The sequence below is a fragment of the Gekko japonicus genome, unplaced genomic scaffold (assembly GCF_001447785.1).
Source record: "Gekko japonicus isolate JY-2015 unplaced genomic scaffold, Gekko_japonicus_V1.1 scaffold596, whole genome shotgun sequence".
In the NCBI taxonomy this organism is placed as follows: Eukaryota; Metazoa; Chordata; class Lepidosauria; order Squamata; family Gekkonidae; genus Gekko; species Gekko japonicus.
Window position 1 is genome coordinate 874,869 of NW_015174859.1, and position 15,442 is coordinate 890,310.

At 46.3% G+C, this 15,442-nt stretch overlaps 1 protein-coding gene across 1 annotated transcript; it reads left to right on the forward strand.

Moving 5' to 3' along the window:
- Positions 1–3,616: 3,616 nt before the first annotated feature.
- Positions 3,617–7,864, forward strand: RAB8A (RAB8A, member RAS oncogene family). The gene is made up of 5 exons (XM_015424658.1): positions 3,617–3,689; positions 4,275–4,364; positions 5,557–5,622; positions 6,664–6,714; positions 7,165–7,864. The coding sequence occupies exons 1-5, from the start codon at positions 3,618–3,620 to the stop codon at positions 7,255–7,257; spliced, it is 372 nt and encodes a 123-aa protein (XP_015280144.1). The 5' UTR covers position 3,617; the 3' UTR covers positions 7,258–7,864.
- Positions 7,865–15,442: the final 7,578 nt, after the last annotated feature.

Consider the following 15,442-nt stretch of genomic DNA (forward strand, 5'->3'; position numbering starts at 1 on the left):
GGGGGAAGCAGCGGACCTCAAGCCCCCCCCCCCTGTACCAGGTACCCTGTTTCCCCGAAAATAAGACCTACCCAAAAAATAAGCCCTAGCAGGATTTCTATGCATTTGTGGTATAAGCCCTAGTGTGTCTTCTTGAGAAAAAAGAAATATAAGACAGTGTCTTCTTTTCGGGGAAACACGGTAGCATCATGAAGCTGCTTAGGCCCAAGCTGTGCAGTCTCAGTCTCTCCGCTGGTAAAGAGGCGGCCGAGTCCTCCACTTTCCTTTCTCTGGGACTTTGGGACATTTACTTGTCACACAGGCGCACCCGTCCCTCTCTACCGCCTTACCTTCTTTTTCCTCCTTTCGATCTTTGGGAAGTTATGCCGAAAGCCCAGGGCCAGTCCTACCATTAGGCCAACCTGCCCCCCACCACCTTTGCAGGCACCTAACCAACCACGGCTGCTTAAAACTGGATGCGGGAGGTGAAAGAGGCGGGCAGGGGGGGGGAACACCTTTCAGGAGTTGCCCGGAGTTTGACACCCCCCACCACCCTATGCTTCCTGCTGGGTGCGGTGCCGGAGTGGGCTCCAGCCGAAAAGTGGCTCCCCTTGCCCTAGTAGCCGGCCCCAGGGGTAGGCTGGGGGCACATTCAGCGGGATGGCCACCAAAAGCCCCTCCTTTCAAGCTGTGGATCATCAAAACAGACCATGTACTGGAAGTTAAGCTGATTTTGGGATCCTCGGAGTTGCGGCTTTAAGGAAAAAGAAATGGAGGGGGTAAGAATATGTCCGTCTTCAGATACCTGTGTTGTGGGGGAACAGAGGCATGTGGTTCAAATACTGGAAGTTAAGGTGATTTTGGTGTCCTGGAACTTGCAGCTGTAAAGAAGAAACAGAGGATATGGGGATATCTCTGTTTTTAGCTATGTGTGTTGGGGGCAGGGGGAGAACAGGCCTGTGGCTTAAATACTGGAAGTTAAGGTGATTTGAGTACTCTGAGACTTGGAGCTTTAGAGAAAAAGAAATGGAAGGTATGGGAATACCCATTTATTTTTGTCTCTGTGCATCTGTACACCGGGGGAAGGGAGATAAAGCTTGTCTATCAAATATAGAAAGTGGGGTGATTCTGCTGTTTTGGACCCTACTCCAACCAAACAAATTCTCCCATCACTTTAGGTCAGGGTATCTGAGAAGCCAGTATTTACTGTGGATTTTGATCCACAGAATCCATAGTAATGTTACAAAATAAAACATTTGAAGGATAACAGTGCTGGAGTCTGATAGCAGTGATTCCTAAGTAGAACAGTAAAACCTGTGAGGCTGGGAGGGAAGAATGATTGGCGTGAGGAGCCAGGTGTCGTCTGAGTGGCTGCTGCATCAGGCTTCATGGGGCTAGGCAAGGCCCGTTGGTGCGTGGGCTGCTGATGTCCCCCTTGAAGGGGTCTCAGAGTGTGGCAGTAAAGGTGGAGGGAACACAACAGCCATCGATGCTGCTGCATTCCAAGACAGCTTTAAGCAGGAAGCAAGTGGCCTTCATGCTTTCTTCCCTGCGTCCTCCCCGGCCAGCCCAATGAAGCCTGGCAGAGCAGCAGGGCCCGGGTTGTTCAACAAAGGGTGGAAGAGGGAGCAGACTGAGCAAATGCTCTTCAGCTGCTAATGATTCAGCAAGAGCCCCAGCAGTGGAAGGCACAGTCCCAAGGGAGCTTCTGAGTACCAGGCTTAGGAGGCGACCTCAGGGGAAGGCCGTGGCCTCTGTGCCCTATTGGTCCACTGGGGTATCTGATTGGCCACCGGGTAAAACAGGATGCTAGGTGGACCCTCTCTGGTCTGATCCAGCAGGGCAGCTCTTGAATTCATATTCGTTCCACTTATCCCAACCTGTGCTGTCTGTGTTCTGTTTCTTCAGGAGGTCTCTGCTAAAATAATGTTTTGCTCGCATTGCATTGTTTTTTGCTACACCTGCACTGGCTCCTGGTTGCTTTTTTTGCATCACTGATGTTTCCACTTGCAATCTTCTACTCACCTTGCTCTTTTCTCTGATTGTCCCATTGGCTACCTGCACTCATTAGCTATAGTCACCTAGTTACTTTGGGTTCCTATTTTCCAAAAGGAAGATGCCTTGAACCACGAGGAAAGCAGGGTATTAATGTTTTAGCAAACAAAGAAGTAAATATTACTACTCTTAACAATTAAGAATATAATTGAATAGGTAATGTAATTTGGAATGGTAGATTTAAATGTAGTTCTCAGTTTTGGGGAGGAGGAAAGTACTCTGCACAGCCAAGATGCTGTAAAGTTAGCCTCCATGCTAGGAAGGAGATGAATGGGGCCTAATGGGATTCTCACAATTTAGGGCACATCAGTCTCCAGTTTTGACATATTTATTACCTAAGTTGTTCCCCCCCCCAGTTGAACCCAAGCAGATGATAACCAGAAACCCCACTTGCCACTCTTTTGATCTGTTGAAAAATATCTTCAGTATTTTGCATGCTAATTTAACAAGACACCCCTATATATACGACTATGATGCATAATTCCATTTCATCGTCTGACAAAGTGTGTGCACACGAAAGCTCACACCTTGAATAAAAGTTTGTTGGTCTTAAAGGTGACGTTGGAATCTAACTTTGTTTTATTGCTTCAGACCAACACAGCCGCCCACCTTAAAGAAGTGTGTTGTAAATCAGCAGTACTTGATAAAACTGTTGTTCCACCAGGCCTGTGGGTGAGACGGTGGGTGTCCATTTATTCCATCTTATTGGTCTCCCTTGCTGAAGCTTTCCATCTGATATGGCCCATCTGAGAAGATCTTATAGTTTGGTTTATGGCCCAGTCTTGAGAACATTGTATTTGTAAACTATAGCACCATCTGTTCTCAACTCGTATTCTTTTTAACTATTTCCTATATTGCTTTAATTGGTATTTCAAATTGCTGTTGTAGTCCACCCTCAGCCCACTTGTGGGGAGGGCGGAATATGAATCTGAATAAATAAATAAATAAGAATATATATAATCACACAAAAGGGAGGTTTTCGTGTGGCACCTCAGTGACAGCAAGATAGAATTCAGGTGACCGTCTCTGGGGAGGTCATTTCTAAGGCAGAGGAAGTAGCATGAGCAAGCAAGAGTACTTCCCTGGGGCAGAATGTGTAGACCCTCAAACAGGTGCCTCCACAGTGACTGGGTAGGTTCATGCAGGGAAAAACAGACATGTAGAAATCCTGGCTCAAACCCAGAGCTTTGAATAGTGCTTGGGAAGAAGGCTAAAACCAGTGAGGACAGCAACACAGGCAGGCAACGTCTGTTCACTGTGGCACATTCCCGTGAATGGCCTGGCCTGGCTCACTGGATTCTGGGATTTCCAAATCTTCTTTGAAGGCAGTTCCATGGAACATAGGTTAAACTATACTACCTGTGACTCAGGCTTGAGTGACTGAGTTGACTGTTTCTTTTTCTGTCAACTAGATTTTTCTCCTGTCTGCAGTGCTGCTCCCTGAAAAAAGCCTCCCCATTCCTCTCTGTTAAGCCATCTCTATTACAACATGGACATTCTTTAACCAGACCCTTAAGGAATTGGAAAAGCAACTCTGAACCTGGCCTTTCTTGTTTGTGTCTCTCCCTTCTTTTTAGGGTATCATGCTGGTATATGATATCACTAACGAGAAATCTTTTGAAAATATCCGTAACTGGATCAGGAACATTGAAGAGGTAGGTTCCCATACAGTGTTCTGTGTTTTTTATAAGCTGTCTTGAAGGGAAAAGGGCTGCTAATGGATGCTCTAGGCCGGTGGTGGCGAACCTATGGCACGGGTGCCAGAGGTGGCACTCAGAGCCCACTCTGTGGGCACGCGTGACATTGCCCCAGCCAGGCCCAGACCATCATTAAAGTGTCGCGAATTCTCTGCCAAATAATTTTAAGTAAATGAAAGCATTTGGGATTGCTTTCCTTACTTTGTTTGGATCATCTTAAGTTAATGTATGAGTTGTTTTTTCTAAAGTAAAACCTCAGTATTCAGGTTAAATTGCTGTGTTGGCACTTTGCGATAAATAAGTGGGTTTTGGGTCGCAGTTTGGGCACTCGGTCTCTAAAAGGTTCGCCATCACTGTTCTAAATCATTAATTCAATTCATCTGAATTGGTGCCATTACTTGATTGAAATGCAGGGGAAATTCTCTTTATAGGACCTTTCTGCTAATTCTTGGGGCAGCAAGACTTCTCTTGGCTGCCAAATGACAAGACTTCCAGCCTCAGTCTGGGTTGCTTTCTCACCACGTGCCTTCTTCTTCTTCTTAGCATGCTTCTCCAGATGTAGAAAAAATGATCCTTGGAAACAAGTGCGATATGAATCACAAGCGGCAAGTGTCCAGAGAGCAAGGAGAGAAGGTGAGCGTGATCCGGAGGCTGCTTTTAGGGGGCATCGAGAGACATGAAATAAACTAACTTCACCATCTAGACTTCTGTAGCAGTGCTTATCTTTGAGGAGAGGTTGGTGGGAGTTCTTATGTTTCCTGTCCTTGCTTTCAGTTGTGCATGAGCAGTAAGTGAAGGAGCTATCCTTGCAGGTGCCTCTGTTACCTATTCCTGTCTCTCAAGGGCCTGGCTATGTGAGGGCGTCTCCAGCCTGTGGGTATGAGAAAGAGATCCTGAACAGTCTGGGGAAAAAAGAACATCCAGCGTGAGCAAGCAAGAGTACTTCCCTGGGGCAGAAAAAGAAAAGATCCTTGGGTGCTGCCTGATCTGGCCACACTTTAGGAGACTTAAATGGATTTCTTGTCTTCCACTTGTTTTGCCTAAACCAGCTGTGATGCTAGAAGTTTCTTGAACGAGCACCTCTTTTGAAAGCACGCAGATCAGACTGAGACCATATGGCACGGGAGGAGATTTACAATGATAATATTTACTTCATCGATACCCTGCCTTTCTTCTCAAGGCAGTTGGCATCATTCTCCTCTCCTTGGTTTTATCATTACAATAACCCTGTGAGGTAGGCTAGGCTGAGAGTGCGGTTGGGCCAAGGTCACTGAGGAAGCTTCCACGGTAAAGTAGGGATTTGAAGCTGGGTCTCCCAGACCCTAGTCCAACACTCTAGCTGCTACGTCCAACTGATTCTCTTGCATTTTCCAGGCTCTTTTCCTGATATGAAATGACCCTGTAGAGCTTCTTAAAGCACACTCATCCCTCTCCCTGCTCTGGATTTCCCTTCTGAATTAAGGCACTTGAAAGAAAGGGGGAAAAAGATACTTGGGAGCTCTTTCATGGGATTCCCAGCATCAGATTTGATTCGGTCTGTCCGCTTGTCAGAGGCCTTGGGAGAAATGTGGGCCTTTCTCCAAATGCAGGAGCAACTTCTGTGACAGGATTTTTTCTTCACAGAGTCTAATTAATTAGGAACATCCGAAAACAAAATACAATCTCCCTATTACCTTTTGTCAGGACACCCGTTTGTATGAGAGGGATGCAGATGTGGCTTTGAGTTGCTGCAGCATTTCTCTGTAATGTGACTGCTTTGTCAGGGACTGAGAGGGTAGGCTGTGGCTGTGTAGCTGACCTGTGATCTCTCCTTCTTTTTGTTCAGCTGGCCCTTAGTTTTGGAATTAAGTTTGTGGAGACGAGCGCAAAGGCAAACATTAATATAGAAAATGTAAGTGTTGACTTTTTGTCTTCATGCTGAGGTGTCTTCCAATAGTAGAAGTATCTTTTCTGGTCAAATGGAAGCCCTGTCAAACATCCACATCCAGCTAATGGGTAGGATCCCAAGATCAGGTCTGGACAACTTTCTGGTCAGTGGGTTGGATCCTATAGATTTGTTCCTAAGAACGTAAGAGGAGCCATGTTGGATCGGGCCAGTGCCCCATCCAGTACAGCACACTGTGTCACACAGAGGCCAAAACCCAGGCGCCATCAGGAGGTCCACCAGCGGGGCTTTCCTCTGCTGTGAGGAATCTTTTTCTGAAGCGGGAGGCACTTGTCCATGGCCACAGAAGAGTGCCAGCACTAGCAGAACAGAACTGCCCATTAGCACAGATAACTGGGTGTAAACACCTAGCTGCTTTGAAGGGAAGCAGAGCCCCCGTCACTAATTTGACTAGAAAATCTGTGTTTCTGCGGCTTTATTTGCTACCCTCTCTTCAGTGGTACCTGGATGTTACTGTTCTGACAAAAAACCACGCCAAGACAGGTCCCCTATCAAGGCAGGTGACCTCTTAAAACCAAATGGTGAGGCTGCAGTGTCAGTCGTATCCAACCTTTTCATTCAATCCAAATGGCTAAGTAGCTTTTCGAGTATAAACCCAGAACACTTCTCTAACAGGAGAAGTTCAGTGATCCAAAACAAACAACCCGTTCAGCTCCTTAGTTGGGATCCTTAGGAAAATTTGCACCCAGTGAGGCACCAATACCCCTTACTGATCACCCGCTCTCGCGCTTGGGGTGAAGCCTGTTGATCTTTCCTGCAGATCACAATGATTGTCTTGGCATGTCAGCAGCATGTCTGGGGACTGACAAAAGTATCTTGTTCCTTGATTTGTTTGTGTCTATGCATGTACTCTAGGCCAGATAGTGAGCTTGTGGAAGACATGGGAAGAACTCCGGAGAGGTCAGCGGGAATGGGGGGAGAGAGCCCTTAGCAGCAGAGCAGTTTTCTGTCCTCTTAACATGTTAACGTTTCTTTTTTAAATTTTAGGCATTTTTTACTCTTGCAAAAGACATCAAGGCAAAAATGGACAGGAAACTGGTGAGTTTGCTACCTGCAATTAAGTCCCTTTGTATAGAAAGAAGTACCAAACTGCAGGTTAAAACAGTCTATCAGGGCCCAAGGCAATCTATCAGCACCCAGAATCCATAGTAGTTTACTGCAGAAAGACAAACAGGCTGACTTGAGGGAGCAAGCTAAGCCATACACTACAGGAAAAAACAAGACAAGATTCTTGTATGCACTTTCCAGTAACAAATGAAGCCACCTTATACTGAATCAGCATCACGGTCCATCCAGGTCAGTATTGTCTACTTAGACAGTCAGTGGCTCTCCAGAGTCTCACGTGGAGGTTATTCACATCACCTTCTGCTAGATCTTTTAACTGGAGATGCCAGGGATTGAGCCTGGGACCTCCTGCATGCCAAGTAGATGCTCTACCTCTGAGTTACAGCTGCTCCACTAATTTCTGTCATTTGTCTGACTGTTTAGGAAGGCAATAGCCCTCAAGGCTGCAGCCAGGGTGTGAAAATCAGCCCAGAGCAACAGAAGAAAAGCAGCATTTTCCGATGTGCCCTTCTCTGAGGGATGCAGCCCTAGCATGGCTACCTGGACTGACTCAGCTTCCTGGACTGTTCTTGCTTGCAGGGGCTTCTCTCTCTCTTTCTGTCTCTCTCTGAATCTGACCCCCCTGCAACCCATCCTGTGCCTATGAGGAGGAGAGTGAGAAGGCAGTGTCTTTTCACGACTGACTCTTGTGTGTTAGAGAACTGAGCTGTCTTCTCATTGCTTCTGATTGGTGGAAAATGTGCTGGGGCTTGGAGAAAGAGATGTATGGCAAAAGATCACCTGAAGGAAGTTTCTTATGGGGTTCTCTTTCTCTCGGGGATACGTTTCGTTAACTCTGTGGAGCCTAGTAGTAAAAGTAAGTTATGATCAGGATAATTCTAAATGATTTCCCACAGAACTCCCAGTCTGTTCTAACGGTGTGGGACACAAGAATGTTTATAGGACTTAATTGTACTGTCAGCTATAAGCACTGATTTTTTAAAAATAGACCCTCATTTCGGAGGGCCCAAAAGCTCACACTTCCCTTGCACAAAAAGATATACCTTTATCTGTCCCTGGTGTGCTCTTGCCAGGTGTTCTCAACATTCCTTTGGTAGAAGTTGCACAATACCTAAATACAAAAATAAATCTATTTTTTTAGACAAACTAAAGCATGCTGTCGTATTTGGCAACCAGGGGGATCTCCAGCCGGTACCTGGAGGCTGGCAACTAGGGGTCTTTGGGCATGACCTGGAGGTTGGCGACCATGGATCTCCAAGTCTTACCTGAAGTTTCACAACCAGGCAGGCCCTGGAACTTGGCAACCAGGTGGGATCTCCAGGTTTGACCTGGAGACTGGCAACTACATAAGATCTCCAGGCACCAACTGGAGGTAGGCAAATGGGAGGAATCAACAGCCATTACCTGGAGGCTGGCAACTAGATGGGATCTACTTGCTTATTTATTAAATACATTGATTTATTTTGGCCCTGCTTTTCTTAAGAGGGTATCTCCAGCTCCATCTGGAGGCTCAAAAATTGAACAAATTCCCTATCAAGCACTCAACGTTTGTTGATGTAGGTACGTTTTGTAAAATGCTTTTGGTCGGCATGTAAGATGTTTCTACAGTCTTTTGAAATGTTTGCCACATCTTATCCTTTTAATGCACAGCAAAGAACATCACCGGTTTTTGAATTGTTTGGGTAATTCCATATCAAGCACTCCTGTTTGTTGATACAGCAAAGAACAGCACCGGTTCTACTTTGATAAAGCTTTACAGTGAAACGAGATAGACTGTAGCTAGCACCCTCGTTAGAAGAGTCTTCTTTTGGAACCGTTTGCATCTGGTCCTTCCTTGGAATCTTCTTATATGATCATCCTCATCAAATATTTGGAAATCATACTTTGTGTACGTCTTTTATATGAAATATGGATTGTCATTGAATGGATATTATGCACCCCCGTGTTCACTGTGGAATCATTCTATTTTGATATTGTTTAATTTCTACAAGAGCTCAATAATACCACTATTTTTATATTTTCTTTCCTGCACTGTTTGTTCTATTTTTGGTCGTTGAACTGTGCAGTTACCGTGGTTTGTTGGCCCTCTGGAGGCTGGCAACCTTAGTGGGCCTTACAGCAACCCTCGGACACTGGTTCTGCTGAAAAAGAGAGAGGCGAGACTCTGCAGGCTTCTGCTGGGATTTGAGCTTGCACCTACAGTCAGATCCTAGTCCGGCTCTAACAGTTACACGATACTCTGTTTTTTTTAAAATGTCAGTTCACCTTCCCTAGTTTTTATTATCTGGGGGGGGGGGGAGAAGATCCCACCTGGTTGCCAACCTCTAAATGCTCAAGGACTGTCAGTTTGACGTCTATACCTGTCTTTCCCAGGTATAGATGTCAAGCTGATGGGTCAGTAGTTTCCCAGATTCTCCTTTTCCCCCTTCTTAAAGATGGGGACAACATTTGCCCGCCTCCAATCTTTCTGCGGTGGCTCAAGTGGTTAAGACGCTGAACTGCAGGCTGTGGAAGGTCGGTAGTTCAGCAGTTCAAGACCCGAGTTGCCGCATGACGGAGTGAGCTCCCGTCTCTAGTTCCAGATATTGCCAACCTAGCAGTTCGAAAGCAAGAAATTGCAAGTAGATAAATGGGTACCACTTTGCTGGGAAGGTAACAGCGTTCCGTGCGCCTTGGTGTTTAGTCACGCCGACCACATGACCATGGAAACGTCTTCGGACAGCGCTGGCTCTTCGGCTTTGAAACGGAGATGAGCACCGCAACCCTAGAGTCGGACTCGACTGGCTTTCGAGCAAGGGAACCTTTACCTTTAATCTTCTGGCACCTCACCTGTTCCCCAAGAATTCTTAAAAATGAGGCTCAGAAATTACATCCACAAGTTCTTTTAGTACCCTTGGATGCAGTTCATCCGGCCCTGAGGACTTAGTTTCATTTAAAGAAACTAGGTGTATGTGTACTACCCCTCTGCCGATCCTAGGCTGCAACTTAGTGACAGGTATAATGGTTAGAACAGGGTTGCCCAACATGATGCCCACCAGTACTTCCCATGGTGTCCACCAAGCTTTTCAGAAAGTGAGCGGGCCGTTGTAAGGCAGGTCTTGTTATTGGCTGCCCTCATTCATATGAAAGGGTGTCAGGGACTCAAGCCTGCGTCCCCCTGGGCCACCTCTCCTGTTTCCCTGAGCAGTGCCTCGCCCTGTGGGTCCTTGAGGTTAAATGCCCACAAGTACAGCAAACCTTTGGAAAAACATGCACAGGTTTATTGAACAAGTAAAAAGGGATATCACTATGCAGTACAGTCTCTATGGCTTAGCAACAGAGAAATAAAAAGGCTGACTTAAATACATTTAGTACTGGATGGCTCACCTTCTTGCAGCATAAGAATCTAAGCTACAGCCTAAAGCATTCTACATGTTGCTGTCTATCATGATGTAGCATACCATATCAAAGCGTACTAGCCTGGCACAAGCATAAAGTTAGCATGGCTTCCCTCTGGCCTCATTATAGTCTTTTGTCCTCTGGCACAAGGTGGTCTCTTGAGCCCAATCATGACTCTCCCTTGATGGAACTTTCCAGAAGATGTCAACATTTACTCTTAATTCCCCCCTCCCATCTAGTTACACAACTGAGCCCAGGTTCTCACAATTAGCCAATTACCCCATTCTTGAATCTGGCCTTGAAAGAGGTAAGGAAGATCCAAACTATGGACGCCTGCAAGCCAAAGCAGGCCTGCTGATAATCACATTAACCCTTGAGAGGAATTAGGGTGCTTTGCCTCACAAAGGGTTTCCCACTGGAGAATCAGGACTGGAAAGCACCTGTGTGGTTCCATTCCCCTTTCAGACTTTACTTCTTCTCTTGAGGTTTAATGGGGAGGTATCTGTTTGGCTCCATCTCCTGCAGCAGCCATTTGGGGTTTGGTTCTGTGTCCTGTGGCAGCCATTCTGCGATGGTGCTCACCACCCCCTCTCAAAATTCCCAAGTTGCCTGCAGGAACCTCAGGTTAGAGTGTCAGACAAGGACTTGGGAGACCCAAGTTTAAAGCATCACTCTGCTGTGAAGTTCACTGGATGACCTTGCGCTAGCCATTCACTCTGTCTGTCTGGACCTAAGCCACTGAAGAGGGGTGTGGTCAGGCTACAGCAGAGAAGGGGCAGAACCGCATCTGGTGTTTGTGAGACATCAACAGACCAACCACCCAGTTTCTTTCTGGCCTAGAATCTGAACTTGGCTTCACAGTTCCAGGCACTTGACCACCAGTGTTCCCTCTAAGCTGAGTCAGTGTGAGCTAGCTCACAGTTTTCTAGCCTCCGCCTCACACATTTTTGTCTCAGCTCAGGAAGGATGGCTCCAGAGCAAACTAATTTATGTAGTAGCCAAATCACTTGCTCACAACTTTAATGCTGGTAGCTCACAAAGTAGAATTTTTGCTCATGGGACTCCACAGCTTAGAGGGAGCATATCTGACCACCCCAGTAGTAGTTCAGATGCTTGATAAGTTCAAGGTCCGGTCCCACGATGAACACCACCATCACCTCAGAGACAGAGAGCTTCTAGTATCCCGTTGGTTGGATCCAATAAGAGCAAGAGCACCGTGGCTTGGGACAAAGGAGTGGCAGGGTCCTTTAGGTGCTCATAAAAGGCCACCAACTTGGTGGTCAACAGATCGTCCTTTTCATTGTATGCAGGCATAACTCATAGGAACCACAAATGTAGAGTGGCATCTTTAAGACCAACAAAGGTTTATTCAAGGTATGAGCTTTTGTGTTCAAGGCACACTTTTTCAAATACATTGGAATGGCAGATGAGGTTCTAAACTTATAGACAAGGATTTAACAGCAAATTAACATGTAACATGATGTAAGTTATGCAAAGTAAAAAACAATAACAAATTAAGGCTATACGGTCAACAGTTGTAAAGCAATAAATATGTCACAATAGCAGATAAATATCTAAAGGTGTTTTTTCTAATTGTGGGAAGTAACAGAATCTTAATTATCTCTTCTGAGGTGCAGAGGGTGTGTGGAGGGCACTTAACAGTATATTTCGAGCTGGATGTAATGTCAACAGACATCAGTATTCAATATACTATTATGAAAAAAATACACAAAAATATAGAGGATTTATAGTTCTTCTTGTTGAGAATACATATGTGAGGACTGAATGAGTTAGCATATATAATGGGATAGCATATATAATGGGATAAAAATCCAATATCCCTGTTGAGTCCTGGGGAGGTTTTCCCCCCAACTGTTGTAATAATTTGTAATTCAGCAACTTTCCATTCTGTTCCTGAAGTTCCTTTGTAATAAAACAGCTACTTTGAGGTCAGCCATTGAATGTCCTAGAAGGTTGAAGTGTTCTACAGGTTTCTCAATCTTGTGATTCCTGATGTCAGATTGGTGTTCATTTATCCTCTGACAGGACGTTTGCGGAGTGCAATTGGCTGTACTGGAGGGGGGGAGCTTCATTTGAACTGTGTATATCTTTGGATTCTCCTGCCAGAACCCCAGTTCTGACACAGTACTGGTCTGGCCTGGAACATGATTATTTCTCAATAAACAAATCACTGCCAGAGAGTGTTGTTGAGTGTAACTTTGTCCAGGAGTCTGACATTATCACATGCATGACCACGGATTGCAGCGCAAAATTCACAAATCCAGTGCTTCATGGCATTACCATGGCACAAAAAACATGGAACCGAAGAATAGATCCTCAGAATTTTATTTGGGATCACTAACAAATCATGTATTACATCCATGATGACATATTGCACCACAAAACACATGGGTCCACCTTTTCATGGCACCACTACAGATCCAAAGCACAAAAACATAGATCCAAAGCACTGAATCCTTATGGATCCTCAGGAATTCTAGGTAGACTCACTCAAACTTATTAGGAAATCACATATCATGTCCATGCCCACGGAATCAATCATTAAGAACACAAATCTTAGTCTTTGTGGCACTCCCATGGTGCACACCCAGCATAAATACTAGGATTCTCTTGGACTGTGAGTTTTGTGTGACATCACTTTAAAATCATGACGATCCATGGTGGCACCATAAAATGGTAGATTTGTGATTTCTGTGGTGTGATAAGTGTTTTGGTGGTGAGTTAGGGTAATCCCACATAAAATTCATATGAATTCACAAAAATCCGTGCTTTGAATCCACATTTTTGTGCCATGAATGCCACAAAGCAGTGGATCTGTGATTTTTGTGGTGCAGTCTGTGGCCAAAAACACAATTAGTGATTTGGTGGTCAGTTTGGGGAGACCTAATGTAAAAATCCTGAAGATCCATGCTTTGGAACAACATTTTTGCACCATGGCACTGCAATGAAGCTGTGCATATGTAATTTTGTGGTGCAATCACACTGTATGTGATTGGATGATGAATCTGAATCCTGTGGATCTATGCAGTGTGGCGGTGCCATGAAGCAGTGGATTTGTCATTTCTGTGGTGTAATCTGTGTCCAAGGGTATGATATGGGATTGGATAGTGAGTTTGGGGTGACCCAATACAAAAATCCTGAGGATCATACCTAGGAACCACATTTATGCACTGTAGCGGTGCCATGAAGCAGTGGATCAGTGTTTTTTTCTTGCATTTTCTGTGGCTATGGACATGATATGTGATTTGATGGTGAGTTTGTGGTGACTCAGTGAAAAAATCCTGAGGATCCATGCTTCAGAACTACATGTTTATGTTTTGGTAGTGCCATGAAGTGGTGGATCCATTTTTATGGGGCAAGCTGTGTTCATGGGCATGATATGTGACTGTATAATAAATTTAGGGTGACCAAAAATAGAAATTCTGAGGATCCATAAGGATCTGTGCTTCAGAACCATGTTTTTGCTCCATGGTGGTGCCACCTTGTAGTGAATCCACAATTTTTCTGGTATAATCTGTGGTTTTGGACATAATGTGTGTGATTTGATAGTTTGAGATGATTCAGTGTAAAAATCCTGAGGATTCATGAGGATCTGTGCTTCAGAGCCATGTTTTTGTGCCTTGGTGGTACCACAAAGCAGTGGATCTCTGACTTTTCTGGTGTGATCTGTGGTTATAGGCATGACATGTAATTTCATGGCAAACTTGAGGTGACTCGATGAAAAACTGTGAGGATCCATGAGCATCCGTGCTGCAGAACCACAGTTTTGTGTTGTGGTATTGCCACAAGGGAGTGGATCCATGATGCTTGTCCTTTAATCTGTGGCTATGGACATAATATCTGATTTTATGCTGAGTTTGGGATGATTCAATGTAAAAATCTTGAGGATCCATGCTTTTTGCGCTGTGGCAGTGCCGTGAAGCAGTAGATGCAAGATTTTCATGGCAAAATCTGTGGCCATGGTATGTGATTTGATGATGAGTTTGGAGTGACCTCAATACAAAAATCATGAAGATCCATGCTTTATAACTACGTTTTTGTGCCATGGCAGCAGCATGAAGCAGTTGGATCTATGATTTTACTAGTCTGTAGCTATGGGCACAATACAAGATTTGATCCAGAATATGGGGTGACCCAGTGCAGAAATCGTGAGGACCCATGAAGACCCCTGCTTTGAAACCATTTTTTTGTGTTGTGGTGATGCCACCAAGCTGTGGTTCTGTGGTTTTTGTCCTGCTGCGGACTATAGACTACAACATGATCTACAACGTGAGGGAGGTTTTATTTTGTTTCAGTGTAAGAAATTATATGAATTCATGAGGATCCCTTTAAAATTACCCACATCTGGCTTTTATCCAGTCCCGAGCGAGGGGATCCACGAGGATCCGGCTTTTCCTTTTCCTCCTGAAACCTTCGCCTTTCCCCGTTAGCCATCTGAGTTCCGAATTCGGAGGCTGGCCCGGGACAAAGGCGAGGCTGTTTCTGGGGGGAACCCCCCCCTCCCAGCTTACCCGGTACTACCAGCCCTCAACGGTGCTCCGCTGCAGCTGGGGGCAGGGCCGTAGCTAAAGCCCTCCTAGTGAGGGGGCCCTGGGGAAAGGGGGGGGCCCGCACACACATCACTGGGAGTGGCGTGATGCCCTCCCCCCCCTTCTCTGGCCCTGACTGTCAGGGTCCCGGCTCCGGCCACAGCCCTTCCTGCCTTGGCGGCGGCCAGCCTGTCGCTCCACAACAAACTCATTTTAAGCAGCAGCCCAATCACAACTCGCTCGCTCACAACTTTAATGCCAGCCACTCACAAAGTGGAATTTTGGCCCTCAAGACCCCACAGCTTAGAGGGAGCACGGCTGGAGAGGGGGGCTCAAGACAAACACGCCCAACAACAAAAACAAATAAACAAACTTCGCCCATGGCAGACTTCTCGAGGCAGGGCCGCCCGTCCCTCGGCCGAAGTGCACGACTCACCCTGCATGCCACCGCCGAGAGAGGCGACCCCAGAGGCTGGACCCGCCCGCGAGGCGGACTCAGTCTCCCAAAGCGAGGAGGAGGAGGGGAGGGGCGTTCCCTGGGCCTCGCCCGGGGCCCCGCCGCCACTACCGCTGCGGCCTGCCTGCCATGGGCCTGCGCCCCTTCTCACGCCCCGCCGGCTTCGCCTTCGCAGAGAGAGTCCGGGAGAAAGGAAGGCAGGCGGGCGGGGAGGAAGGAGCGGCCGCGCGGCCTCTGGAGAAGGGTTCGGCAGCTGCCTCCGCCACGAGTGTTGTTGTGGCTCCTTCTCTCCTGCCTCGGCTGCAGCAGTCGCTGC